Source organism: Vulpes lagopus, chromosome 2 (genome assembly GCF_018345385.1).
Source record: "Vulpes lagopus strain Blue_001 chromosome 2, ASM1834538v1, whole genome shotgun sequence".
In the NCBI taxonomy this organism is placed as follows: domain Eukaryota; kingdom Metazoa; phylum Chordata; class Mammalia; order Carnivora; family Canidae; genus Vulpes; species Vulpes lagopus.
In genome coordinates, this window is record NC_054825.1 from 73,955,695 (window position 1) to 73,983,632 (window position 27,938).

Consider the following 27,938-nt stretch of genomic DNA (forward strand, 5'->3'; position numbering starts at 1 on the left):
CAATCAGAGCCTTGCAACCCTCAGAACCCAAGGGTCCCTACTTCCTCCCAAGGCATGGGAGGCTCTTGACCTTTGCTTATCAGAAGTGTATATCACTTTGGGCTCTAGTAGCTGCAAAAAAAGAGGGCTAGGGCACAGCTCAGGAGTGCCTCTCACTGGCAGCAAAGAGCCAAGAGACTGACATTCCCAGCGCCAGAAAGTCCTATTGATCTTTGACCCTCTGCTCCTCCTCCTTCCTTTCTTCCCTGCTGGCCTCTCCCTCTGTTCTCTGTCTCCTCACTTCCTTGGCACCCTTGCTCTGACCGGTGGTGTTTCCCAGATCCTTGCTCACAACAACCCTTCTTCCATGCTGTCTTCAAGCCCTACTTCCTGCACATCTCCCAACCCTGATGGGGAGAACCCAATTAAGAAGGTCCAGTGGACTTCTGGGAGGAGGAGGACGTCATCCACAGACTCAGAGTCAAAGTCCCATCTCGACCCCTCCAAAGTGCCCAGGTCCCGGAGACCGAGCCGCCTGACGGTGAAATATGACCGGGGCCAGCTCCAACGCTGGCTGGAGATGGAGCAATGGGTGGACGCCCAGGTTCAGGAGCTCTTCCAGGTGAGTGACAGTGAGGCAACAAGGGAGAAGGCAGGATGCCTGGGACAGAGCCTGCTGGGAGACCTCAGGAGGAGCTGGAGGGCCAATGTGAGATGCTCCCATGGAGAGAAAGCTTCTCCTAACAGGTGAAGATAGATTTGCAGTCCCAAAATCTGCCTCCCTCTGGCCTGGGCTCTGCCTCTAATGCTCTTCAAAATCAGGGCCAGGTCTTTTTAACATTCCCGAGACTTAGTTTCCTAATCTATAAAATGAACCTATCAATGCCTGTCATATCTCTTTTGTGGGATTTTTTTTTTTTTGAAGTTCAAATGAGATGGAAGAGCTATTTTTATTTATTTTATGTCTTACTCTCATCCTCAACACACATACATGTCGAGAGCTACATTGTCAAATACTATCGTTATCAGCCATGTGTAGCTATTTACCTTCCAATTAATAAAACAATAAGTTCAGTCCCTTGGTGACACTGGCCACGTTTCAAATGCCGATAGTCCCATGTGGCGAGTGGCTGCCATATTGTCAGCATGTATATAGAGTATTTCCTTCCCTTCAGAATGGACAGCTCTGGACTAGAATGAGTCCTTGGCCCTGGCTCTGACTGACTCCTCTCACCTCCCCCTGAGAAAAGGACGGGTCTCTGCCCTTTGTCACGAGAAGTGGCACTTTTTTCCTCAGATAACTAAAGATCGGGATCCTACAATAGTAACAACTGCTGTTTCTACAATGGGAATAACATTCTGGGGGGAGCCTGGGTGGCTCAGTCAGGTAAGTGTCTGCCTTGGGCTCAGGTCATGATCTCAGCCTCCTGGGATTGAGTCCTGCATTGAGCTTCCTGCTCAGCAGGGAACATGCTTCTCCCTCTCCTCCCTGCTCATCGTGTTCTAACTAGGTATCTCTGTGACCCAGGATCGAGTCCCACATCGGGCTCCCTGCGTGGAGCCTGCTTCTCCCTCTGTCTGTCTCTGCCCCCCTCTCTGTGTCTATGAATAAATAAATAAAATCTTTAAAAAGAGAGAGAGAGAGAGAGAGAGAGAGAAGAACATTCTGAACACTTAGTTCTGTGTTAGGCACGGTGCCTAGCACTTGACATGCATTACGCATTCGGCTGTCCCCCCAACTCCCTTAGATAGATATGTTTTACCGTGGAGGAAATGGAAGCTTGAGATGTTGAGTAACGAGCCCAAGGTCACACAACCAGGAGACCTGGAGCTGGGGCTCTGCCTGCAGAACCTGGGCATTAGGTAAACAGCTTAGTGGGTCTCCACCCCTGAGGTACTTCAGAAAAAGCCTGATGACCTGACTGCACCCCAACTGACTAAATCTATTAAGGTGGGGCCCAGACACTTGTCTTTCTTTATAATCTCCACAGTTAATTCTAGCATGTGGCTGGCTGAGAACCACTGCGCCAAGCCAGAGACCAGGAGTCCTCCTTGTCTACATACCGTGGGTCCTTCCTTTCGCCTCCTCCATTCCTATCTTTTCTTTTCGGGGACAGTGGGGGGGCTTGTCACATTTCCAGGTAAGGGCTGTTTCGGTGGCCCTGCTGTTGGGGGTGGAGAAGAATGATGCATGTGGCCCGGACTGTCTTGTGAAGCTCACTGGGTCATGTGTTAGTTTGGTCCAGGTGTCGACCCTGCCCTCTGCAGTGTCCTGGGCTCACTTGTGCAGGGTAGGTAGGGAGGTGCTCTTGAGCTGGGCGCAGGAGAGGCATGCTTTCTTGGCTTGCTTCTGCTCTGCCTCCACTGCCAGCACCCTCCCTCTCCGGATCAGTTTCAGTTTCAGACTGTTGGGCACTTGCATAAAAAGTCTCATATTTCAGACACCTCAGAGCAAACTTTCTAGGCATCAGAGAAAGTACACTAGGCAAAGCACCAGGTTTTGCAAGATCAACACGGGGGGGGGGAGCAATATAATAAAGAGCTCATAACTTTGGAAAACAGGATATGTGGGAGGACCACTCCCAGGCAATGACGGAAATAAAATACCTGGCCTTTGGTTGCCATGGCAATTGTCCAAAGGTGCCAGGCAGCAGTTCCTCTCCCAATCCCTGCTCTTTTCAGCAGGAAGCAGCCAAGTGGTGGGGGAAGACCCAGGTGGCTGGTCATCTTGGGAGAGATTGAGGCAACAGTGTCTCCAGGCTTAGCCTGACCCAGTTTTACCTTCATAGAGCCTGTCTCCACCCAGAAGGCTCTCCCCAACATACCCACCTTGGATAGCAGTGCCGGCAATGGTTGCAGGGATGCATTGATACTTGTTCAGTTCGATTTGATGGAATCCAACCTTACTTTGTTGGAGGGCCCCACCTCTTCTCACTGGATATGCAACCTTCTCTGAGGTCTTCAGAGGAACCAAGTCTGGGTTCAACAAAACAAACAGACTTGGGGCCTTAGAATTCCTATTGTCCAAAGGTGGAGTGTGGATTTGGCTCTGAGCAAGGATATAAACACTAATGAGTTTTTGCCAAGGGCACCAATCACTGTACAGGATATTGTCGACCACTCTGGAGTTTTGAAAACATTCCTTTCCTATAGCTTCTATGATAGCATCTTTTCCTGGTAGCAGCTGGCATTTTGATGTAGCCCTTCTGATGTGATGACATCTTAAGAAACAATCTATTAGACTTCCAATTTTATTTTTTAAAATATTTTATTATTTATTCATGAGAGACACACACACACACACACACACAGAGAGAGAGAGAGAGAGAGAGAGAGAGAGAGAGAGGCAGAGACACAGGCAGAGGGAGAAGCAGGCTCCATGCAAGAAGCCTGATGTGGGACTCGATCCCAGGTCTCCAGGATCAGGCCCTGGACTGAAGGCGGCGCTAAACTGCTGAGCCACCCGGACTGCCCCAGACATCCAACTTTAAAAAAGTATGGTTAACGAACATATGAAACAGACACTTGTTAGCTCCTCCCTGAGCCTTGCTCCACTGCTGGTTCTCAAGGCAGAGAGTTCAGGAGGAAGGGGACTGAGTATAGAGTGAAGGTTAGAAAGCAGTCAAATCAGGCAGCATCTGGCAGGAAACCGCTATATGAAATATTGAGTCACAATTTTACACTTGTTCATTTCAGCAGGAGTCATTTGATATATCCACTCATTTTCTGAGAATTCAAAAAATACTTGAGGGAAAGAATATCTGGTTTATAAAAAAATAAAATCTGGCTTATGATATCAGCTCATAGTCTCAACTTCAGACTGTAGCTGCAATCTCTCAGTAATATGCATACCTTATATTCAAAATACATGTGGATAATATCATAAGTGATGTGAAAAGGTTTTTGGGGGGGCCAGACTAGTACTTTTTATTTTTTTATTTTTATTTTTTAGAGGTTTTATTTATTTATTCATGAGAGATACAGAGAAAAAGGCAGAGACACAGGCAGAGGGAGAAGCAGGCTCCCTGCAAGGAGACCAACACGGGACTTGATCCCAAGACCCCAGGATCACGACCTGAGCCATAGGCAGACGCTCAACCACTGAGCTACCCAGGCGCCCTCAAACTAGTACTTTTTTAGAGGTAGAATTCTAGTAATTAGAATGCAGCTTTACTATTCAGCCCCCTGCTCCACCTTCTGAGATTCCAATTGCACATATGTTAGACCACTTGATATCATACCACAGGTCATCAAAGCTCTGTTCTCTTCTTCCTCTCCCTTGCCTGCCCCCTGTGAAGGTTTTTTTCTGTGTTTCATTTTGACTAGTTTCTGTCACTGTATCTTTAAGTTCAACTGATCTATTTTTGGCAACATCCAAATATGCTCTTAACTTATCTAGTAAATTTTTCATTAAAAATATTGTATCTTAAAAAAAAAAAAATTGTATCTTTTGAGGCGCCTGGTTAACTCAGTCAGTAGAGCATGTGATTCTTGATCTCTGGGTTGTGAGTTTGAGCCCCACGTTGGGTATAGAGATTACTTAAAAATAAAATCTTTTAAAAATATATATTGCATTTTTAAAAAAGATTTTATTTAATTATTTGAGAAAGAGACAGAGAGAGAGAGACAGAGAGAATATAAGCAGAAGAGAGGCAGAGGGAGAAGCAGACTCCCTGCCAGGCAGGGAGCCCCATGTGGGACTCGATCACAGGACTCTGAGGTCATGCTCTGAGCAAAAGGCAGACGCTTAACCGGCTGAGCCACCCAGGTGCCCCTATATTGCATTTTTCATCTCTAGAGGCTCCATTTGTTTTTTTCCCCATATATTTCATTTTTCTCATTACTGTGTTCATGTTTTCCTCATCTGTTGATTCCACCATCTCTGTCATTTCTCGGTCTGCTTCTATTAACTGATTTTTCTTCTCTTTATAGGTCACATTTCCTGATTCTGGTATGACTAGTGATTTTTGTTTGGATACTGGACATTTTATTAATTTTATCTTACTGGGTAACTGGATTTTTTTTCTTCCTTAAAGCATTGGGCCTTGTTCTAATAGGCAGTTTAGTTACTTGTGGCTCAGTTTGATCCTTCTGAAGCTTGTTTTTAAGTTATGCTGAGTCTAGAGTAGCCTTTCATCTAGAGAATAATTTAACCCCCAGTAAAGTATGGCCCTTCTGAGGTCTCTACTGAATTCCTGCATGATAAACGATGACTGTCCACTCTGGGTGAGGGGAACTTGATATTCTTCCCAGTCCTGTGTGAGGTCTGTTCATCTCTGGGCCCTTGGGACCTCACAGTACCTGGCCTTGTGAAGCTTTACCCTATGAATGTGCATCTTGTGTTCGGCAAAGACCCAACAGAACCGTTATGCAGATTTCTGGAGGTCTCTTTCTTCATGACTTCCTCCTTTCCACAACTGTGCCTAACAACTTCCAACCACCTCAACCCTGAACTCTGATGTCTGTCATATCAATATAGTGAGACCACTGTGCTCTGCTTGGGAACTCCCTCTGCTCTGTGGTCTGGAAATTGTCTCTAGGAGGAAATTCAGGGAAATTACAGAGTTTACCTCTTCTGTTTCCCTTCTCTCCCAGGTAGTCCTGAGCCACCTGTTGTCTAATGACTGTTAATATATTTTTGTTTAGTTTTCTAGTCCCTTACGGTAGGAGAATAAATACAGACCCTGTTACTTCATCATTTCCAGAAATATAAATATCTGGTTAACTCTTACTTAGCCTTCAGTTCTCAGATTAGAGGTCATTTCCTCCAAGAAGGCTTCCTGCACCCCAGGTTTGGTTAGGTTCCCTTTCCATGTGTTCTCAAAATATCTTGTCAGAGTGCTTGTCATTCTGTGTCATAACGGCCATTTCATTTGTCTGTATCCTTCAGGAGACAATAAGCTTTGCAAGGGCAAAATTATGTCTGTCTGTCTTGCTGTTATGGCCCTAGCACTTATCACAACACTTGGTGTATAGCATGCACTCCATTAAAAGAATGAAAACTGAACCAGATGAGCTAGAAACTAAGGAAGCAAAAAGGAAAGTCTAGAGCTTAGGGTGAAAGAGCTAACTTAGAACTCTAGCATTATTTATTTTAAAAAGGTATGGAAGAACCAAAACTGTTAACAGTGATTACCTGTTGGCAGTTGGAGGAATGAGAGGACAGGTGAGGCTTCTTTTTTCTTTCCTTTTTCGTTTTTAAGATATTTATTTATTTATTTATTTATTTATTTATTTGTTTGTTTGTTTATGAGAGAGAGAGAGAGCATGAGCAGGGGGAAGGAGCAGGGGGAGAGGGAGAAGCGGACTCCCTGCTGAGTAGGGAGCCCGATTCGACTCAGGGCTCCATCCCAGGACCCTGAGATCATGACCTGAGCCACAGGCAGATGTTTAAGTGACTGAGTCACCTAGGCACTCCTTTCTTTCCCTTTTTTTTTTTTTTTTAAAAAAAAAAACATTATTGAGATATAACTGACAGAAAATAAAATTTGAAGTGTATATTGGGATGCACTTTGCCAGGTGTAACTGCTACCCCAATTATGATATGGAACATTTCTGTTGTCTAAAAAGTTCCTCCAAATAACCTTTAGACAAATTATACTTGTTACTTATTGTATCTGTTTCTATTATGTTTCTTCCACTTGCCTCTAACATGTGGACTCTTGGAGGACAGGATCTTTGTTTTGTTCACTGAAATTCCCAAGTTCATGGTACCACATTAATAACAGTAACTGAACACATATTTGTTGAGTAAATAGTTTTTAAAGGATTAAATAATCAAAAGGAAAAAGTGAAATTATCAAACCTCTAGAGAATGTAAAGGTGAATATCAAATATTTATTCAAATGAGTATGAGAAGAACTTACCAAGCATTAAAGGAAGAAGGAGAAGGAAAAGAAGAATAGCAGCAGCAGCAGCAGCAGCAAAATCCAACCTGTAAAAGACTATTAGTTACATTAAACTATATAAACACAGATATTTCCCCAACTCCTTCCTCACACATGAATGGTATTTCCAGGGGCACATGGGTGGCTCAGTTGGTTAAGTGACAGACCCTTGATTTCGGCTCAGGTCAAATGATCTTACGGTTGTGAGATTGAGCCCTGTGTCCAGGCTCTGTGGTCAGCAGGGAGTCTGCTTGAGATTCTCTCTCCCTCTCCCTGCCCCTCCCACCACTTGTGCTCTAAACAAACAAACAAACAAATAAATATTTAGGGTGCCTGGGTATCTCAGTCTGTTAAGTGTCTGCTTCAGCTCAGATTCATGATCCTTGAGTCTTGGGATCAAGCTCTGCATCAGGCTTCCTGCTCAGTGGCGAGTCTGCTTCTCCCACTGCTCCCCTTCTGCTCATGCTATCTCTGTCTCTCTTTCTCAAATGCATTTTTAAAATATTTAAAAAAATAAAAATTAAAAAAATAAAAGTTTAAAAAATCTTCATTTTTAAAAGATTTATTTATTTTTTATTTATTTATTTATTTATTCATGAGAGACACACAGAGAGAGGTAGAGACAAAGGCAGAGGGAGAAACAGTTTCCATAGGGAACCCGGTGCAGAACTTGATCCTGGATCCCACAATCATGCCCTGAGCCAAAGGCAGATGCTCAACCACTGAGCCACCCAGGCGTCCCAAGACAACAGGTCTTGAAGCATATTCAAGAACACCCTGGTGTTCCCAAGACCCTTTCAGAGGGCTTACAGTTATTTTCATAATAATAATACTGAGATGTCAATTGCCTTTTTCACTATGTTGACATTTGCACTGATAATACAAAAACAGTGGTGGCCCTTAGTGAGAAAGTGGCAATGGGGGCACCTGGTTGGCTCAGTTGGAGGAGTATGCAAGGTCTTGGGGTTGTGAGTTTAAGCCCCACGCTGGATGTAGAGATTAGTTAAATAATAAACTTAAAGGAAAGAAGGAAAGTGGCACCATCCTGTACTAGTGTTACAGGAACTTTTATTCCCTTAGTGCCTGTGGTCTTGGTCAGAGCACTTTGAAAAATGAAGAGGCCCCAAAGATACAGATGCAATGAAACGCCGGGACACCTGCACCCCAATGTTTCTAGCAGCAATGTCCACAATAGCCAAACTGTGGAAGGAGCCTCGGTGTCCATCGAAAGATGAATGGATAAAGAAGATGTAGTTTATGTATACAATGGAATATTACTCAGCCATTAGAAATGACAAATACCCACCATTTGCTTCAACGTGGATGGAACTGGAGGGTATTATGCTGAGTGAAGTAAGTCAATCGGAGAAGGACAAACATTATATGTTCTCATTCATTTGGGGAATATAAATAATAGTGAAAGGGAATATAAGGGAAGGGAGAAGAAATATGTGGGAAATATCAGAAAGGGAGACAGAACATAAAGACTCCTAACTCTGAGAAATGAACTAGGGGTGGTGGAAGGGGAGGAGGGCGGGGGGTGGGGGTGAATGGGTGACAGGCACTGAGGGGGGCACTTGACGGGATGAGCACTGGGTGTTATTCTGTATGTTGGCAAATTGAACACCAATAAAAAATAAATTTATTATAAAAAAATAAAATTAAATTAAATTAAAAATATGGGATCCCTGGGTGGTGCAGCGGTTTGGCGCCTGCCTTTGGCCCAGGGCGCGATCCTGGAGACCCGGGATCGAATCCCACGTCGGGCTCCCGGTGCATGGAGCCTGCTTCTCCCTCTGCCTGTGTCTCTGCCTCTCTCTCTCTCTCTGTGACTATCATAAATAAATTAATTAATTAAAAAAAAATTAAAAATAGGAAAAAAAAAAAAGAAAGAAAAATGAAGAGGTAAGCCAGACAAAGCGTGATGGGCAGGAAGGCAAAGTTTATTGAGCAATAGTACAAAGCTTCCAAAGAGAGTGGGGACCCGAGAGGATTGCCATTTTGGCATTCAAATCTAGGGGTTTTTATAAGCTGTTTTGCAGAACTATAATGAGCATCCTGAGTGTGGGCCCCCTGTGGATTGTCTCCGAAGGTGTGCCAATCAGGGCTTTGATCGTGTACCTGTATACCTATCAGGTTATTGTTCACGTGTTAATGGTCTTCTGGGCTGACATTTGGAGACCGTCTCAACTTGTGATAGTGACAAGTTGAGGTTTATGGTTAATTGTTTCATTTCAGGCAGTTTTGCAAAAGTCACTTCTGCAGAGGGTGCTAGATGGGATGCTGTTGTGGTCTCATCTAAGCTGTAAATCAGAATTCTAGTGCAGTTTTTTCTTAGCTATCCCAGCTAAGACAGCTGTTTTCTTGTTGGGGACCCTGGCCCTGACTACCGAATTGTCCAACTAACTCCTAACACACGTCATTACCACCGTGCCACTTTCACTTAAGAAAGTCCTTAATGAAGCAGTAAACCACTAAGTTAATTAAAACTTGGTGAATTGAATTGACACCTTTGAATTCACCTTTTTAATAGACTTAATTTTTAGAGCAGTTTAGGTTCACAGGAAGACTGAGCAGAAAGTAGAGTTGCCATGTTCCCTTCCCCCCCCCAACGTGCACAGCCTCCCCCGCTATCAACATCCCCCACTAGAGCAGTATCCTTTTACAATCAGTGAACCTACACTGATCCATCATTAGCTCCCAAAGTTCATAGTTTGCTTTTGGTTCACTCTTGGTGTTGGACAAATGGTTTGGACAAATGTGTAATGACATGTATCTGCCATGATAGTATTGTACAGAGTATTTTCTCTGCCCTAAACATCCTCTGTGCTCCACCTATTCATCCCACTTTCCCTGTTAATCCCACTGATCTTTTTACTGTCTTCATGGTTTTGCAGACAGAATGTGGTATAGTTGGAATCATACAGAATGTATGGCCAATTTCAGATTGGCTTCTTTCACTTATTCTAGGTGTTTACAGTTCATTTAGATCTTTTCATGGCTTGACAGCTCATTTCTTTTAGTGCTGAGTAATGCTCCATTGTCTGGATGTGCCACAGTTGATTTATCCATTTACCTATTGAAGGACAGATTGATTGCTTCCAAGTTTTGGTAATTACAAATAAAGCTGCTATAAACATTTTTATGCAGGTTTTTGTGTGGTTGTTTCAAATTCACTTGGGTAAATATTAAGGATCTTGATCACTGGATCATATAGTATAAGTGTGTTTAGTTCTGTAAGAAACAGCCAAAATGCTTCCAAAGTGGCTATACTATTTGACATTCTCACCAGCAATGAATGAAGGTTCCTGCTGTTCCACATCCTCACCAGCATTCGGATTTGGATTTTTTGCCAATCTAATAGGTATGTGGTGTATCTCATTGTTGTCTTAATTTGCAATTTCCTAATCACATATGACGTTTAACATCTCTTATGCTATTTGCCATCTGCATATCTTCTTTGGTGAGAGATCTGCTCAGATCTTTGGCCCATTTTTTTTATTGGGTTGTTTCTTTTTTATTGTTGAATTTCAAGACTTGTCTATTTTGGACAATAGTCCTTTATCAGATACATCCTTTGCAAATATTTTCTCCCAGTCTGTGGCTTGTCTTCTCATTTTCCTGAGCTCCTTGCATTTTTAATTATAAATTCTATTGTTTCAATTATTTCACTGACTATATTAACTTTTGAAGATAGCCTTATTGAGATGATTCACAATGCCATACAATTTCACCCACTTACAATGCACACTTCCTAAAGTTTTAAGTATCTTTGGGATTATACAACCATAACTTAATTTTCAGACATTTTATCACCGCAGAAAAAACCCTGTACCAATTAGCAGTCACACCTCATTCCTTACCACTACCACTCCCAGCCCTAGGCAACCACGAATGTACTTTGTGTCTCCATGGATTTACCTATTCTGGACATTTCATACAAATTGAATCATGTAATATGTGACCTTTTGTAACTGGCTTCTTTCACTAACAATGTTTTCAAGGTACATCCATGTTGTAGCATGAGTCAATGCTTTGTTCCTTTTATTGCTGAGTAATATTGTATGGCTACATTATATTTTATTTATCCATTCATCAGTTGATGGAGATATGTTTTGTTTTCACCTTTTGGCTGTTGTGAATAATGCTATGGGCATTCATGTGCAAAGGTTTGTGTTTCCATTTCTCTTGAGAGTAGACCTAGGAGTGGGATTGCTGGGGCAGATGAAAACTTTTTTTTTTTTTAAGATTTTATTTATTTATTCATGAGAGACACACAGAGAGGAGCAGAGACATAGGCAGAGGGAAAAGCAGGCTCCATGTGGGGAGCCTGATGTGGGACTCAATCCCAGGACCCTGGGATCACAACCTGGGCCAAAGGCAGATGCTCAATCACTGAGCCACCCAGGTCCCAGATGAGAACTCTATATTTAACTTTTTTATTTATTTATTTATTTATTTATTTATTTATTTATTTATGATAGTCACAGAGAGAGAGAGAGCCAGAGACACAGGCGGAGGGAGAAGCAGGCTCCATGCACCGGGAGCCTGATGTGGGATTCGATCCCGGGTCTCCAGGATCGCGCCCTGGGCCAAAGGCAGGCGCCAAACCGCTGCGCCACCCAGGGATCCCTATATTTAACATTTTAAAGAACTGCCAGACTGTTTTCCAAAACAGCGGTACTATTTTATATCTTTACCTACAATATGTATAACTTTTGAAATTAAACACTCTTTTTAAAGAACTCTAGCCTTGTTTCAGATAGGAGACAGTAGGTCCTAAGTGTTAAATGGAAGAATGGTGGTTTGAGGAGGATGAGGAGATGGACTGAACATGAGAAGCAGGGTAGGAAATGGGGGAGCCCCTGACAGTGACTTTTACTCCAGCACCAGCTGGCAAGGCCTCTCTGAGCCCCATGTGATTCCCAAACAGGATCAACCAACTCCTGAGCCTGAGATCGACCTGGAGGCTCTCATGGAACTATCCACAGAGGAACAGAAGACTCACTTGGAGGTAGAATGTAGGGCTGGGCTTAGAGTGGGAGGAACCCAGCAACCCAAGTTTTGCCTCCTTGAGTGGCATGGGGAGAACCAATTCAGAAGGGAGGACTCCTGGGAGGTTGCATAGAGGCTTGTGGGAGACTGCTTTGGCTCAGGAACCCACTCTTTGCTCTCTTCCACTCAGGCTGTTCTCCAAAACTGTCCCCGCCCTACAGAGGTAAGGGATGCCCTTCTGCTCTGGGGGTAAGAAGGGCCTAGGGGGGAGGCAGCTAATGGAAAGGAATATTTGAGAGGAAGGCTTGGCTCTAGGTTCTTCCCCTCTTCTCCAGCTCTAGAGACATGGGGTCGGGGGGAGATTAGGGAGGGCAGTGTGGTGGGTGGGTGTGACCCCATGCCTTGATCTCACCCCTGTTTCTCTCTCAGCCTTTTATCTCTGAGCTGCTCAGTGAACTCAAGAAACTCCGGAGACTCAGTCGGCCTCAGAAATAAGCCTTGTGAGACTACTGTCAGCAGCCTCAGCACTGCCAGGCCTGCCCTGAACCTCTGAATCCTGGGCTGAGAGGGCAATGGCCCTTTGGGACACTGACAAGGAACATGGAAGATGAGAAGGGACATTTGGACACCCCTAGTATATGTGCAGTTACAGCTGGGCTTTCTGGAAGCCATTCATGGCTGTTGCGCAGTACTTCCCTTGGCAGCTAAGTGGATAAAGCCTTTGGGAGTGCCAGATGAATGGAGTGTGGAGCATATCTGTCCTGAGGGATGGGCAGTGGGGGATGGGGGTGGGGGTGGGCAGGTGAAGTGATATACCAGAGGGTCAGCATGCTGAGCCACCAGGCTCTGTCCATACCTCCTCTGTCCTTCTATCCAAACTGGCATCAAGAATTCAAAGGTCACAGTTCTGCTTTAGAGCTCATAATCTAGCAAGGGCCAGAGGCCAAGCGGAGGGCACCAGACTAGGACACACAGCATCCTCCATCACCAACGACAGGAGCCCAGGTTGTAAATACTAGTTCTGAATGCCAGAGGAGAGGTAACAGGGAAAACCTAGCTGTCTCCCTAAATGAGTCAGGAGGCATCAGGCTGAGGACTATCCAGAGCTGGCTCCAGTCAAGCAGCAGAAAGAGAAAAAGCAGAAGCTAAGCAGAGAGGCTAGGAGTCAGCTCTGGAGGTGTTGCTGGAAAGATACCGGGTCTGAATGGCAGGCAGGTTGAGACAGGAGCCCGGAGAGGTGGCATCCTTTGGGAGTTAGGCAGGAAGCAGGGTATGCATTCACTATTTGTGCATGCATTGTCTGAGTACCAGGGAGGCTGAGAAATCCAATATGGCAGAGCCTGGGGGCTACACTGGGGTGCCTGGAGCAGGATGCACAGTTCAGATCAACCAAGCAAATACAAATATCCATGCTTACTTCATGTGAGGCCTCCAAGGTGGATGGGACTGTTTCTGCCTGGAGAAGCCTGCAGGGTGGCCCCACCTTTTTGCTCACACCACAGGACCGAACTTTGTGTCGAAGTCCTGATCTTGCTACCTCTCTAGGGGCTCAGGCTTAGAGTCCACAGGGTTCTAGAGATAAGAGATGCTGGGTTTAAGGAGTCAACATTTTTTATTAGATCCACTAAGTCCCAGGGAAGAGCCCTAGGCCCTTGACCAAGCTTCAAGGCTCATCACCCTTAGATTCAGTCTCATCTTTCCCCACCATGCCTCACTCTCAGTCCAGACTTGGCTGTTGGAGGCTCCTGACTTCTGCTTTCCCTCTGGCTCCCCCAGTTATCATCTCGAATAGAGAATCCTTCCTCCTTCTGGGGACACTGAGGCTCAGGAAAGGGCACATCCACGAGCAGTCTAGCCTGACGCACTCCTCCATTGGGTGCCCTGAGGCTGGGCTCAGGGGCAGGCGCACTGGCCTGCACGACTGCCTGTGGGCTTGCCTGCCTGGCTTCCTCAGTGCTCTCGGCCTGCATGCGGGGGGCAGTAGGCAGACGTCTGATGCTCCTTAAGTTCAAAGGCATCGTGGCCTTCCCTACGGAGCAGAGACAGATAGGTCAGGGATCATAGGTGGCCCTTGACTTCTCCCAGTGGAAAAGAACATTCCACCTGCCCTCACCGGAAGCAGCGGGCACAGTAGAGGTCCCCGTCACAGTCAGCGCAGCGCATGGTGGCATCCTCATTGCAGATGCAGCACCAGGGGAGTTCTTCCTCAGCCTCAGGCCTGGTGGCCACGGCCTCCACCTGCCAGGACCAGAGAGGAATGGGGAAAGTAAGGTGTGGGAGATCACTGCAGGAGCAGATGGCTGTGGTGGTGGCCAGGGGCTTTTCTCACCTCAGGCTCTGCCCTGCAGGACTGGGCCTGAGCTCGGACAGCAGGCTCCGCAGGGATATTAAAGCCACTTGCCTCATCCAGGGCGGCTTCTTCAGTGAGCTGTGGACAGGGTGAAGAGGTGCAGCAACCTGTTCCAGGCCTATACACTGACCCTCTTCCCCACGAATAATCCCATGCTCTGTGGCCTTAACTTCTCAACTCATCTCCCTTTATCTGTTGCCTGTGGCTACTGATACCCCATCTCAAGGGGCCAGTGGGCAGGAGAGTGGGGCCCCAGCCAGAATATGAGCTGCAGAGTGGCTTCAGCATGAGAGCGGAGGCAAGGTGAATGGGGCCCAGTAGGTGGTGGCGCAATGAGACAGGGACAGGACAGGAGGTGGTCAGGTGGGTAAGGCAGGGCCTACCTGCTGCAGAACTCTCTGGATGGCCGTCTCCTCATCCTCATCCTCATCACTGTCTGGGAGGTGATAGTCCTGGAGGGTCACTTGGAGGAACAGGTACAGGGGGGGAAGGAGTAATGTGTAGAGAGTTCACCTCAGTAGCTGTACTTTAGCCCCCAGGAGCTGGTTTGCTTTCTAGTGGCACTTGTTCCAGAGCTAGGCAGCCTCTGTCACCACTGATCAGATCCTGCCCCTCCCTGCCCTACCCTTCAGGGCTAGAGGACAGGAGTGGAAGACTGCTCCTGAATGGACTGAGGGTCCCCAGGCCCTACAATGCTATGTATTCCTTTTCCATTTCTTTGCCCCAGTACCTTCCTTGTGGCTCTGGGCAAAGCTTGAGAGACCTCTGAGCACAGGAATTCCCAGCACCTGGCTCAGCGTGGCAGGGAGTAGTCATTTTGTAGAGGTTGTCCTGGGGGTGTGAGTGGGGAAGCCTGCCCGATGGACACAGTGAACTGCTACTTTCAGCCTCTACCTTTGTCAGGGTCTTGTCCCCGCAGTACGGCCAAGCGCTTGGCGAGTGCCAGGATCTTCTCCTGCCTTGTGTTCTCTTCCCGCAGCTCAATGGCTGCTTGGGCCAGCAGCCTGCTCTTCTCCTCTTCCAGGGACTGAGTGGCCTGCCCCTTGGAAGTAGCACTTTGGCCCCCAGGGCCCCCTCGGTTGAGGTCATTCTGGATAGAGGCAGCTGGAAGGAGAGAAATAGTCAGAGAGGCAGAGACAGTCCAAGATCTCTCATCAGAAGCCAGTGAGCCCATTTCTGAACTTCCTTTAAAAATCACAGGTTAGCGGGGGATCCCTGGGTGGCTCAGTGGTTTAGCACCTGCCTTTGGCCCAGGGTACGATCCTGGGGTCCCAGGATCGAGTCCCACGTCAGGCTCCTAGCATGGAGCCTGCTTCTCCCTCCTCCTGTGTCTCTGCCTCTCTCTCTCTCTCTCTCTATGTCTATCATAAATAATAAATAAATAAATATTTAAAAAATAAAAATAATAAAAATCACAGGTTAGGGATGCCTGAGTGGCTCAGTGGCTGAGCCTCTGCCTCTGGCTCAGGGTGTGATCCCAGGCCAGGATCCAGGACTGGGTCCCACATCCCACACTGGGCTCCTTGTAGGGAGCCTTCTTCTCCCTCTGCCTATGTCTCTGCTTCTTTCTCTCTCTGTTTCTCATGAATACATAAATAAAATCTTAAAATAAAATAAAATAAAATAAAAATCATAGATTATCAGTTTTTTTGTTCAGCACTAGCTCCTGTGGTTTATATTACAAATAAAATGAATCTTTCCTCCATTTTTCCAAATACAAAATACTAGTAATCTTAGGCATATTTTTTTTCCAACTACATCCATCTCTACTCCTGATATTTTTACATGTTGCCCTTAGAGTGGGTATCCCATGGTATGAGCATCACTGCCCAAGATGAGGACACAGGGAAGCTAAGCCTCAGCCAGCCTCTCTGCCTCACAGGCTGGACTGCATATTTACAGAGAGCAGCACAGAGAGGACACAAAGAAGATGAAGGCTAGGCAGGAAGAGCTTTACCAGAGTGGCTGTGGCTTTGACATGGTTCCTTTTAGCTAAGCATTTCAGAACAAGAGGTTCAAAATCAGATAGCTTTGGGTTTGAGTCCCAGTTCTGTCACTTAATACCCCATGACCTCGGTCAAATTCCTTAAGCTCACTGAGCCTCAGTTTTCTCACTTATAAAATATAGATAATAGTATATACAAGATTATGGAGGACATTCAATGTGATTATGTCTCTAAAGCAGGGTTTCTCATACTTGATTCATTGATATTATGGACAGGATAATTCTTTGTTGTAGGGACTGTCCAATGCACTATATGATATTTAGCAGCATTCCTAGCCTCTGCTCTCTGGATGCCAGTGGTACCCTCTAAGCTGTGACACCAGAGAGTCTCCAGATATTGTTATATGGCCCCAGAGGGAAAATCATCCTTGGTTGAGAACCACTGCTCTGAAGCATTTGAAAAGAACTGTCCAACACAATTTTTTTTATAATAACAGAAATGTGGGCAGCCTGGGTGGCTCTGTGGTTTAGCACCGCCTTCAGCCCAGGGCATGATCCTAGAGACCCGGGATCGAGTGCCACATTGGGCTCCCTGCATGGAGCCTGCTTCTCTGCCTGTGTCTCTGCCTCTGTGTGTGTGTGTGTGTGTGTGTGTGTCTCTCATGAATAAATAAATAAAATCTTAAAAAGAAATAACAGATATGTTCCATATCATGGTCTGTATTTGTGCTGTCCAAGACTGTAGTTTATTAGCCCTTGAAATGTGGCTGTACCACTGAGAAACTGAATTTTATTTATTTTTAAAGATTTTATTATTTGAAAGAGAGAGAGCACGAGCGCATGAGTGAAGTAATGGACAGAGGGAGAAGTAGACTCCCTGCTGAGCAGGGAGCCTGATGTGGGGGCTCAATCCCAGGATCCTGGGACCTGAGCCAAAGGCAGATGCTTAACTGACTGAGCCACCCAGGTGCCCTGAGGAACCAAAGTTTCAATTTCATTTAATTATTATTAGTTTTAAGTAGATCCCACCCCCAGTGTGGAGCCCAACACAGACTTGAACTCACAACCCTAAGATCAAGACCTGAGCTTTGAGATTAAGAATCAGATGCTTAACCGACTGAACCACCCTGGTGCCCCAAATTTCACTGAGTTTTAATTAAATTTAAATAACCTGTTCCTCATCCTTATCATCATCATCGCAGAGAACATTCACTGAACACTTACTATGAGCCAGGCAGGGCCTTAAGTGCTTATTAGATGATCTCATTTACTTCTTGTGATTTCCCTGTGAGATGGGTTTTACCACATATGCCTCCATTTTATAGATGATGATAGTGATGCTTAGGGCAAGTAACTTCCCCAGGGTCACAGAGCTAGTTTAAGTGGTAGTATAAGAAATCACTGTCTGATTCTGAAGCCCACACACTTACCTGTGAGGCTTACACTGGCTCCTATTGGAGCAAACCATGGTTTACAATGTTGATTGTTCTCTGATTTACATTTGTGTCCCAGAGAGTGGGCAGCAGGGTTGTTCCCACTTGGGGAAAGAGTGGGGGGCAGGTCTCTGGGGGATTCAGGTGCAGAAGTTACCTGGGCCTCCTCGTTCTGAGCTCTCATCAATAGCCACTTCTGCTGCCAGCTGTGTCAGCAGATCCTGTGCCTGCTGGGCTTGGGTCCTGGTGTCTGGTGGCTGATGTGCCTGCTCAGAGGAGGGAACTTCAGTGGGGAGCAGGTTAGGGGGAGGGCAAAACTGTGAGGTTCAGAACAGTCTAGGTTAGGGGTGGATGCTGAAGAGTTTCCAAGGCTCAGGGAAAGGGGACTAATCTTACACTCCTTCCTGCCCCACCCCTTCCTACTGCTTGTCCCTGGTTCCTTGGCTAGAGGCTCAAGAGGTGAGGGTGGGAGGTTTTGCCAATGAATCTGGGCTTCTGCTAGGCCCTTAGCCTAGGACCCCTGTCCCCCACAAGCACCTACCAGCTGGGAGGTCTGTGAAGGCAGAACTCTGCCCTGTAGTGCAGCAAGCCGTGCCTCCACCTCCTGGGTGGAAGGGATGGAACCCTGGGGGTCATCCCTCAGTGCAGCTAGCCTGGCTTCTATCTCCGCCTGTGAGGCCACTGACTCTGAAATTGGTATAGAGAAGCCTTGTAAGACCCAGAGGAATCCTAGTCCCAGGAGGCCTAGATGGTACCTTTTAGGTCACCCTGTCTGCCCCAACTCACTGGGCTTGTTCTGTTGGCGGAGCCGTGCTAGGCGCTCAGCGATGACTTGGTCTTGCTGGATCAGTCCCTGGCTCTGAGGAGTTTTGGGCTTCCGCTTGGCTTCCAAGGCTGCCACGCGCCTGGCAGGGTATGAGATAAGGTTCTTGAAGAATGCAGAAGGAAGGGGTGAAGGCACCTACTCACTATTTCCCACTCAAATAATTTCTAGGCATCCAGGGAGGCCTCCAATGGACAATATTCTGTAGTCCTCATTCATGTCACCCTGCAACCCAATCCAGCTGACTAACCGGAGGGTCTGGCTGAGAAGACAAGGTCTACCAAAGACCTTGCCCAGCCTTCTGGGGAGAGGGCTGATGAGCTACTTTTTGAGCCCAAGAGGGCAGTCAGGAGGCTGAGAGATAATATTCTCCTGACCTTGTGCTCATTTGTTCTAGAGGCTGGGAAGAGAGTCCTACTCTTTGGCTCCTTTGTCTTTTCCCCATCCCTATTTGCCTCTCTGTCCGTTCAACACTTACTTCTTATAGTTCTGAGGTGGTGACCACTTGGAGGCATTGGCAGGAGAAGATCCTCTATAGAGAAGAAAACTGGTATCAGAAGTCCTGCCATCTGCCAGTCAGTACCTCCCACTCCAAACACGTCCTGAGCTGATCTCTAGCCACAGAGCACAAAGTTGTGTGCGCTGGCCAGCTGCCTGGTACCATGCTTGGCTAAACTCTTGCCCATGTCAACTTCTCACCTGGTCAGGACCTCATGGCACTGCTTGCAGACTTTCTGCTGAGTATTTCCAGTCCGGGGCACCGCTGCACTGAAGCTAAGGCAGCCAGAACAGAAGGCCCGGCCACAATTCTTACAGCCGTACTATAAGAAACATGAAGTAGGGGATCCATCTCTCACCCGCCCCTGCAGGCTCCTCCCTGGGACTCTCCAAACACACAGAGAGGGAAGACATTGAAGTTGTGACCAGCTGCTGGGAGGAGGAGGAGTGGGGCCCCTAAGGCCTGAGGAAAGACAGGGGTGGAGGGTAAAGCGATTCCTCAGTCTCCAGTCTTTTATTCAAATCAAGTAAAGCTTTATGCAAAATTCCCATGTTTTCTATCCTGTCTTCAATTCCCCGACACTGGGGTGTAGAAAACAAATAGGTAAAACTTCATGCTGCAGGCCACTGACTCTTCAACATAGGAGAATCAGAGAGTGCAGAGCTCTACCTTTTCTGCCTTAGCAAAGATGGAGGATGGCTTGTCTTCAGTATAACAATAGCCTCCATTTATTAAGCACTTATTGTGTGCCAGGCACTAAGTTCAGTATGTAACATTCATCATCTGACAAAATGCTCACAATTTATGCACTGTAGTTACTCAATCCTGATGACCACCATTATTATTCCTATCTTAGGGTCAGAGAGGTTACATGACTTGCTCAAACCAAGGTCATTCCATGGATAAGACAGCTGAGCTCAAATCTGAACCCTGACCACCCTGATTCCAAAACCCAGGTTTCAAGTGCTACACGATCTGCCCCCCTAACTGTGCTATTCATTCATTCACTATGGTACCTAGCTCCTGGTCACAACTGAGCAGAGGAAGCTCACTAGGAGAATTTAGGGGCCTGTGCAGAAGACAAAAAGAGACGTTGCCATGTGCCCTGGGAGCAGGATGAAGTGCAGTAATCTCACTCAAGAAACCTGGTAAGGGCAGGCTGTGTGATGAAGATTTCAGGACAGAGAGTAAGGGGCACGGTGTGATGGAGAGTAATCGCAGGGTAGTAACTAAGACTGGGCTGCAGAGGAGCAGTGTGGAGAGAAGGAAAGAGCTGTATCTCATACACTTGGTGGACAGAAAAGCCTACCTTTCTAGAAAAGGCAGAAGGGTGCTCTCCAGTTTATAGGGTACTTTCACCTCCAGCACATCGCTGGACCCTCGTGCCAACCCCGAAAGCGAGGGAGCGCTAGCCCCATTTTATAGAAATGGAAACTGAGGTTCAGTGACTTCATCAAAACCACACTGCTGTAAGGGGCCATAAAACCAAGTCTACGGACTGCAAGTCCTTTGCTTTTCCTCCACGCCCCGTCCTCCCTGGCCCTTCGAGCCCGCGGGGAGAAGACTCGCCTCCTTCTTGAAGAGGGTAAACTTGACAGCACAGCCGTAGCACCTGCTCTCCATTCTCGTGGCCGGCGCGGCGACGCAGGGTCCACAAAACTGAGACCACTCCAACCCGGTCCGGGGACCCTTGGACTTTCACTAAGTCCCGCCCCACGCCCCACACCCCCAGCGCGTGCTTGCCGCGGCCTTGGCAGGAAAACCGCGATCTGCTAGCCCGGGAGCGGGAACGGCGGGCGCGGAGGCTGCTGGGAGGCGTAGTTCATTCACGGCTGCTTCCTTCCCTCAGAGGCAGTCAAGCCCGATCCAGTACACATTTCCCAGGGGGCTAAGCGCCATTCAGTCCGTTTGGGGTGACAGTCCCCGGGAATCCTTACGCACGCTTAGACTCTTGGGAGTTGTAGTACGAATCCAGTCAGGGTTGGAACCATGGCGGTGGCCAAGGAGCTCTTACAGATGGACCTGTACGCGCTGCTAGGTATCGAGGAGAAAGCGGCGGACAAAGAGGTGAGAAGGTGGCGAGGAGGGCCGAATCCCACCGGCCTGGAGGTTCTTCCTGCCTTGGCGCCTCGACAGTCCTGGCACCCGCTTTCCGGGTTTGGGCGAGCTCTAGGCGGGGAGTGAGGGGCGGCCCGAGGGCCTCAGAAGGTGGTTTCCCATACATTTCCTAGATGGTCTGAGGGTCTCAGAGGAATTGGCGTGTACAGAATGGAGGCTTCTCGCACGCGGGGCTGTGCTTTCCCTCTGGCCCTTGCGGCGGCAGCTGGGTGAGCCTGAGAGGGAACCCTAGTCCCCTCCCCGCGCCTGCGCAGTGTCAGTCTCTGAGTCTGCCTCTGTCTTTTTTGTGCCTCCAGGTACTTCATGTAGTCACCCCCTCCAAGGCTGGCTTTGCTAAGAGCCTAGGGCGGAAAAAAGGCCTGTCTCAAGGCTCCTCTACTCTCTTTTCATCCCTTTCTTGGCAGTGTGACCTGTGACTCTGCCATCCCTGTTCTCGGCCCGTTGTTGCCCCGTGAAAAAGTGCTAATGGGCTCAAAGCCGGAGGATCAGAAGAGTAAAGGCAGATGGCCTGAAGTTCCTCGGGAAGGTGTTGATAAAGATGCCAGGGAGTGGGATACTAACCGATTAAGCTGTAATTGGGATTTCTGTTATCTTCCCCTGGATAATGGTGGAGGTTGTAGTGGTGTAGGAAGGGGAGGCAGGTAATTCATCAGATGAAAATTAATGCTTACAAATGTCCCTGTACTTCATGGGCTGAGTGAGCTTGCGAGAAGCAGGAGCTCTGGGCAGAAAAGCAAGGAGACAGATAGGGTCCTGAAAGAGAGATTGCTGGAAACCTGCACATCACTGTCCCAGGCAGCCGCAGCTGAAATCAGAAGTGGGTCATGGATGTGTGTACAGAGCACCAAAAGCCTCTGCCATACCTGTCTCATAAGTATTAAAATTTCAGTATTAATAATGCCCAACACCTGTATAGTGCTTATAGTGTGCTGGGCACTACTCTGGGTGCTCTACATTTGTAAATTGTTAAATTTGTTCTTCATTAATAGTGAGAAATTACCTTGGACATTTTGCACCAAATATGCCAGTGTGTTGGAATCCTGAAATTGGAACTTCTGAGGAAGGCAATTGGGAGCCTTTGATCTGAGTTTATCACTCAGAGGTGGAGGGGGATGGATGAGCTTCCCCTAAGGGAGTTGGGTGAGACCATTGTTTAGCCAAGAGACCAAGGTCTAAATGGGCCAGTATCCAGTTTTCACTCAGATGAGATAAGGAATGTGTGAGAAGGCTCTTTATAAAGGGTAAAAGGTGCTGTTCTTACCTATTAGGAGGGGAGGCACAACTATAATATAAGGGAGAACATAATTAATTCCTTAAGAGGGATACAGACAGAGTTCTGGGAGTGTTCAGAATAGGATGAGGTGGCTTCTAGTTTGGGAGAAGGGGTGGGGAAAATAGAGAAGGCATCCAAAGCCTTAAAAAACAGGCGGAGTTTGGGTGTGTGGAGATGAAGAAAGGATATACCACTATACTATCTGTATAGTCCAATTTGCCTAGAGCATAGGCCAAGAAGAAAGGGTAAAAGAAGATAAACTTTGAAAAGTAGATTGGAACCTTTGCATACACTGGCTAGCTTCATGGTAATGGATACTTTTTGGTAGAGAGCAAGGGAGACCCAGGCCCTAGTGTCCCCTCTCCTTGGTCCCTTGCCTGTCCCATTCTAGGGGTGCTGGAGGACTGTCATATATAGAGCATATACAAGGAAGGCCTTCTAAGCTTTTGTTGTATGGTCATATAGTCTAAGGTTTATTTTGGGTCCATGGAAAGGTGACACAAATTGAGTAAACCCTGAAATCATGTATAATATTGTGTATTCATATTTGAGGAGAGGAGTTAATTCTCACTCCAAAAAGGCTAAAGAAGCCATGGTCTAGGCCAATCTTGTATTAGTGATGGTGAAACAGAAGCTCAGAGAGGTGCCCAGTGGGGAGTCTGCCTCTCCCTCTCCATCTGCCTCTCCCCTACTCATTATCTCTCTCCCTCTTTCTTGCTCTCTCTCTCAAATAAATAAATTCTAAAAAAAATTTTTTGTTGATGAATGAAGTAGTGGCTACAGAGACCACTACAACTTGACATGAGAGTGAGGAGACTTGGGACAGTCACTGCTTCTCTTAGGGGCTCACTGTCCTCAAATGTAAAATGAGGGAGTTGGGCAAATTCTGGCCTCAGGGGTCAAATGGCCCATGACATGTTTTTGTAATAAGCTGTGAGCTGAAGAATAATTCTTACATGTTTAAAGGATTGTAAAAAACAGACTTAACTCAATAGTAAAAAATCAAACATGATTAAAAAATGGGGAAAGGGGGACGCCTGGGTGGCTCAGTGGTTGAGCGCCTACCTTTGGCCCAGAGCATGCTCCTGGAGTCCCAGGATCGAGTCTCACATTGGGCTCCCTGCATGGAGACTGCTTCTCTCTCAAACCTATGTCTCTGCCTCTCTGTCTCTCTCTCATGAATAAATAAATAAAATCTTTTTTAAAAATTATTATTTTTTATTTTATTTTGTTTTTTTTTAAATAAAATCTTTTTTAAAAATGAGTAAAGGACTTAAATAGACGTTTCTCCAAAGAAGATACATAAATGGTCAATAAGTACATGAAAAGATAGATGTTTAATACCACTAATCATTGGATAAATACAAATATCTTAAAACCACAGTGAAATACTACTTTACACCCATTACAATGGCTATTAATAAAAAAAAAAAAACCCACAGAAAGTAATAGGTGTTGTCAAGGATGCGGAGAAATTGGAACCCTTATGCATTGCTGGTGGTACATCTGCTGTGGAAAACAGTGTGTTCAGGGACCCCTGGGTGGCTCAGTGGTTGAGCGTCTGCCTTCGGCTCAGGGCATGATCCTGAGGTCCCAGGATCAAGTACCATATTGGGCTCCCTGTGGGGAGCCTGCTCCTCCCTCTGCCTGTGTCTCTGCCTCTCTGTGTCTCTTATGAATAAATAAATAAAATATTTTTTTAAAAAGGAAAACAGTATGGCGAGTCCTCAAAAAATTAAACAGAATTATATGATCCAGTATATACCCAAAAGAAGTGAAAGAGACCCAGATAGATATTTGTACACCCATGTTTGTAGTAGCATTATTCACAATAACTAAAAAGTGGAAGGAACCAAACTGGCCACCTCATATTCCTCTTCTGTGAGTTTCCTCAAGTAGTCAGATTCATGAGATAGAAAATAGGAACGGTGGTTGCTGGCAGGAATGGTGGTTGCCAGGGGCTGGGCAGTGGAGGTGGAAGGAGGAGTTAATGTTCAACTGGTATAGAGTTTTAGCTTTACAAAATGTAAAAAGTTCTGGAGACTAGTGGCAATGGTTGCACACTAATGTGAATGTACTTAATAACAGAAATGTATACTTAAAAATGGTTAAAATAGTGGAGTGTGTGGGTGGTTTAGTTGGTTAAGCATGTGACCCTTGATTTTGACTCAGGTCATGATCTCCGGGTTGTGAGATCCAGCCCCACATCGGGACTGTGTGCTGGGCATGGAGCCTGCTAAAGATTCCCTCTCTCCCTGTCCCTCCACCCTGCTTCCCCACCTTGCTCTTGAGCCCTCTCTCACTACCAAATCAAATCAAATCAAATAAAAAATGGTTAAAATGGTAAATTTTATGTTATGTATATGTTTTTTTTAATTTTTATTTTTTAATTAAAATTAAATAAATATATAATAAAATATATGTATTATATATATAATAAAAATATATTATATATATTTTTAGAGAGAGAGTGTGAGTGAGCTGCAGAGAGGAGGGGCAGAGAAAGGGAGAGAGAGAATCCTAAGCAGGCTCCATGCTTGCCTGACACATAGCTCAGTCTCATGACCCTGAGATCATGACCTGAGCCAAAGTCTAGAGTCAGAGGGTCAACCAACTGAGCCACCCAGGCTCCCCAGTTACAAATATTTTATAATGAAAACAGCCAAACTAACCAAACCAAACCAAAACCAACCCAAAGAAGAATGTTTGACAAAGACCATATGTGGCCTCCTAAAATTTTTGGCCTTTTGCAGAAAATGTTTGCCTATCCCACCTGGAGTTAGGGGAAGTTCAGTTCCACCTTTCTGTACATTGAACTACCCCTTCTGCCATCCTCCCAGCGCAGCAAACCTAGGAGGCCCAGAAGTAGGTTAAAACACCACCACTGGTAGAAATTTAAAGACTTGGGAATTCCTAGGTAGACATTTTTGTCCACATTCAAGCCTCAGGAGATAGGCAGGGCACGGTATGATCATCTTGTAGAAAAGCCTTGAGTTGGGATCCCTGGGTGGCGCAGCGGTTTGGCGCCTGCCTTTGGCCCAGGGCGCAATCCTGGAGACCCAGGATCGAATCCCATGTCGGGCTCCTGGTGCATGGAGCCTGCTTCTCCCTCTGCCTGTGTCTCTGCCTCTCTCTCTCTCTCTCTCTGTGACTATCATAAATAAATAAAAATTTAAAAAAAATTAATTAAAAAAAATTAAAAAAAAAAAAAAAAGAAAGAAAAGCCTTGAGTTGAGGATTTGATGTAGAAATGCTCCCAGGAAGAGGATCGTGCCCTGGGAATTCAGTCCCTTGCTAGAACATGAAGCTATGGGCCTGATTCTTAAGTGCTCATGTGCACGTGCCTCTGTGTGTGTGTGTGTGTATGTGTGTGTGCACACGTCGTGCACACACATGCACGATCCCCTTTTCCCCCACATTCATTCATTAACTCTGTGTCTGCTGCAGCAGCGCCCCAAGGCCTGCCAAGATGAAGAGCAGGTCATGAATGAATGCCATTTGCAAACCCCTAAGAGATTCTGAATTAATCTCAGGAATTATCCAGGTTCCTTGCAGTGGCCTTCTAGCCTTCTTCCTAGTTCTGCTCTTGCCTCCTTGAGCCTCTTCACACAGCAGCCAGAGTGAGCCTTTAGAATGTGAATCAGATTGTGTCCCCATTGCCCCAACGTCCCAGTGGCTATTCCTCAGTCTTAGAATGAAACCTGAAGGCCTTCCCTGGCCAGTGGGGCTCTTGTTGCCTTTCCTCTATGTGCTCTACCATCCTCCCCTTACTCACTAAGCTCCTGTCATCTCAGTCCTCCTGTGATTTTTTTTAATTGTGCTAAAATATGCATAACATAAAATTTACCATCTTAACCCTTTTTGAGTGGACAATTCAGTGACATTAAATACATACCCATTGTTGTGCAATAATCACTACAGTCTGTCTCCAGAATTTTTCCATGATTCCACACTGAAATTCCATACCATTAAACATTAAATTCCTCATTCCTTTCTCTACTATTCTACTTTTTTTTCTCTGTGAACTTGACTATTCTGTGTACCTCATGTAAGTGAACATACAAATATATATTTGTCCTTTTGTGTCTGGCTTAATTCACTTAACAATCTTCTCAAGGTTCATCCATGTTGTTGCACATATCAGGATTTCCTTCCCTTTTAAGTTTTTTTTTTTTTTAAATTAAGTGGGTTTTTGTTTTATTTATTTTTATTTATGTATTTGTTTGTTTGTTTGTTTGTTTTTAAGTAATTTCTACACCTGATGTGGGGCTGGAACTCACAACCCTGAGATCAAGAAGTGCATGCTCTCTCTCTGTGTGTCTCTCATGAATAAATAAATAAAATCTTAAAAAAAAAAAAGAAGTGCATGCTCTGAGCCAGCCAGACACCCCCTTTTTAAGTTTAAATAATATTTCATTGAATGTATATGCCACATCACCACATTTTGTTTATCCATTCATCTGTCTACAGACATTTAGAGGATTTCTACCTTTTGACTACTGTGAATAATGCTCCTGTGAATAAATGTATAAATATCTGTTAAAGTCCTGCTTTCAGTTCTTTTGGATATATACCCATAAGTGGGATTGCTGGATCATATGATAACTCTATGTGTAATGTTTTGGCAAACCTCCATACTGCCTTCCATAGTGGCTACACCATTGCACATTCCCACCAGCAGTGCACAAGGGTTCTAGTTTCTCCACATCCTCCATAACACTTGTTATTTTCTCTTTTTTGCGGGGATAACAACCTTCCTACTGGATATGAAATGGGCCTCCAGTGACTTTTTTCAAACTCATCTGATACATTCTTGCTTCAGGGCCTTTATACCTGCTAATCCTTCTGCTTAGAACATTCTTCTCTGGCAGTTGTATATCTTATATCTCATGTCTGCATCTTACTTGATTGCTATTCAAATATAAACGCCCTCAGAGAGGCTTTCCCTGACCACCAATTTAAATTAGCTACCCCACACCACTACTCTGCTATATGTTTCTAAGTAGTACATCTCCCTACTGATACTCACTACCACAATGTATCACATACCCATCTGCTTACCATTGGTCTCCCCAATAGAATGTAAAAAATCCAGGAAGGAAGGGACTTCTTCTGTTTTGTTTATTGCTGTGTCTCTAGCCCTAAAACAGTATCTAGCACTTGATAGATGATGCTCTATAAATCGTTGTTGGGTGATTGGATGAATATGCATTATTATTTTCTTAGACAGCAATACTTTGTGATGAAGTGAAATTACTAGACCAAAAGTAAATATATTTAAAAGTTTTTAAGACATTAAAAAAAATCTGTATACCCAACATGGGGTTCAAACTTACAAACTCGAGATCAAGAGTTACCATGCTCTATAGGCTGAGCCTACTAGGCACCCCTAAAAGCTTTTTCAAAGTTGTCTTTCAGAGAGGTCATACCTACTTCACTCTTGCCAGGTAGGCAGGATTGCCCATCTCTCTGCTTGGAGCCCTGGCCCTGACTCTTGAAAGCAGCATGCTTTGTGCCCAGTGCCTTGTGTGTGCCCAATGTCCTGCCTAGAACATTGGACCTTTATTGAATCAAATTTTACAGTGTTCTCCGTATTTCTTTTTTGTTTCCTTTCCTATTCTCCATGTGTGTTTCAG

General features: G+C 45.7%; 3 protein-coding genes across 5 annotated transcripts in view; 2 read left to right on the forward strand and 1 right to left on the reverse strand.

Annotated features, from left to right (window-relative positions):
• The first annotated feature begins 233 nt into the window (after positions 1-233).
• On the forward strand, positions 234-12,600 carry PPP1R14D (protein phosphatase 1 regulatory inhibitor subunit 14D). Of its 2 annotated transcripts, XM_041743797.1 has the most exons (4): positions 234-601; positions 11,800-11,880; positions 12,052-12,084; positions 12,291-12,600. In XM_041743797.1, exons 1-4 carry the CDS (start codon positions 347-349, stop codon positions 12,354-12,356), a joined length of 435 nt encoding a protein of 144 aa, XP_041599731.1. In that variant the 5' UTR covers positions 234-346; the 3' UTR covers positions 12,357-12,600. The 2 variants fall into 2 exon arrangements, with proteins under 2 accessions (XP_041599731.1, XP_041599732.1); XM_041743798.1 differs by lacking the exon at positions 12,052-12,084.
• Positions 12,601-13,454: 854 nt separating this feature from the next.
• Positions 13,455-20,707, reverse strand: ZFYVE19 (zinc finger FYVE-type containing 19). The gene is made up of 11 exons (XM_041743793.1): positions 20,481-20,707; positions 19,112-19,233; positions 18,891-18,944; positions 18,376-18,494; positions 18,131-18,276; positions 17,747-17,855; positions 15,106-15,315; positions 14,595-14,674; positions 14,191-14,289; positions 13,975-14,099; positions 13,455-13,890 (listed from the first exon to the last, which is right to left on the reverse strand). Exons 1-11 carry the CDS (start codon positions 20,532-20,534, stop codon positions 13,812-13,814), a joined length of 1,197 nt encoding a protein of 398 aa, XP_041599727.1. The 5' UTR covers positions 20,535-20,707; the 3' UTR covers positions 13,455-13,811.
• Positions 20,708-20,760: 53 nt separating this feature from the next.
• DNAJC17 (DnaJ heat shock protein family (Hsp40) member C17) overlaps positions 20,761-27,938 on the forward strand; it is a 29,532-nt gene continuing 22,354 nt past the window's right edge. For both annotated transcript variants that reach the window (XM_041743794.1, XM_041743795.1), the window contains exon 1: positions 20,761-20,978. In XM_041743794.1, the coding sequence (XP_041599728.1) occupies positions 20,901-20,978 (78 nt within the window). In that variant the 5' untranslated portion in view covers positions 20,761-20,900. The remainder of the gene's footprint in view (positions 20,979-27,938) is intronic.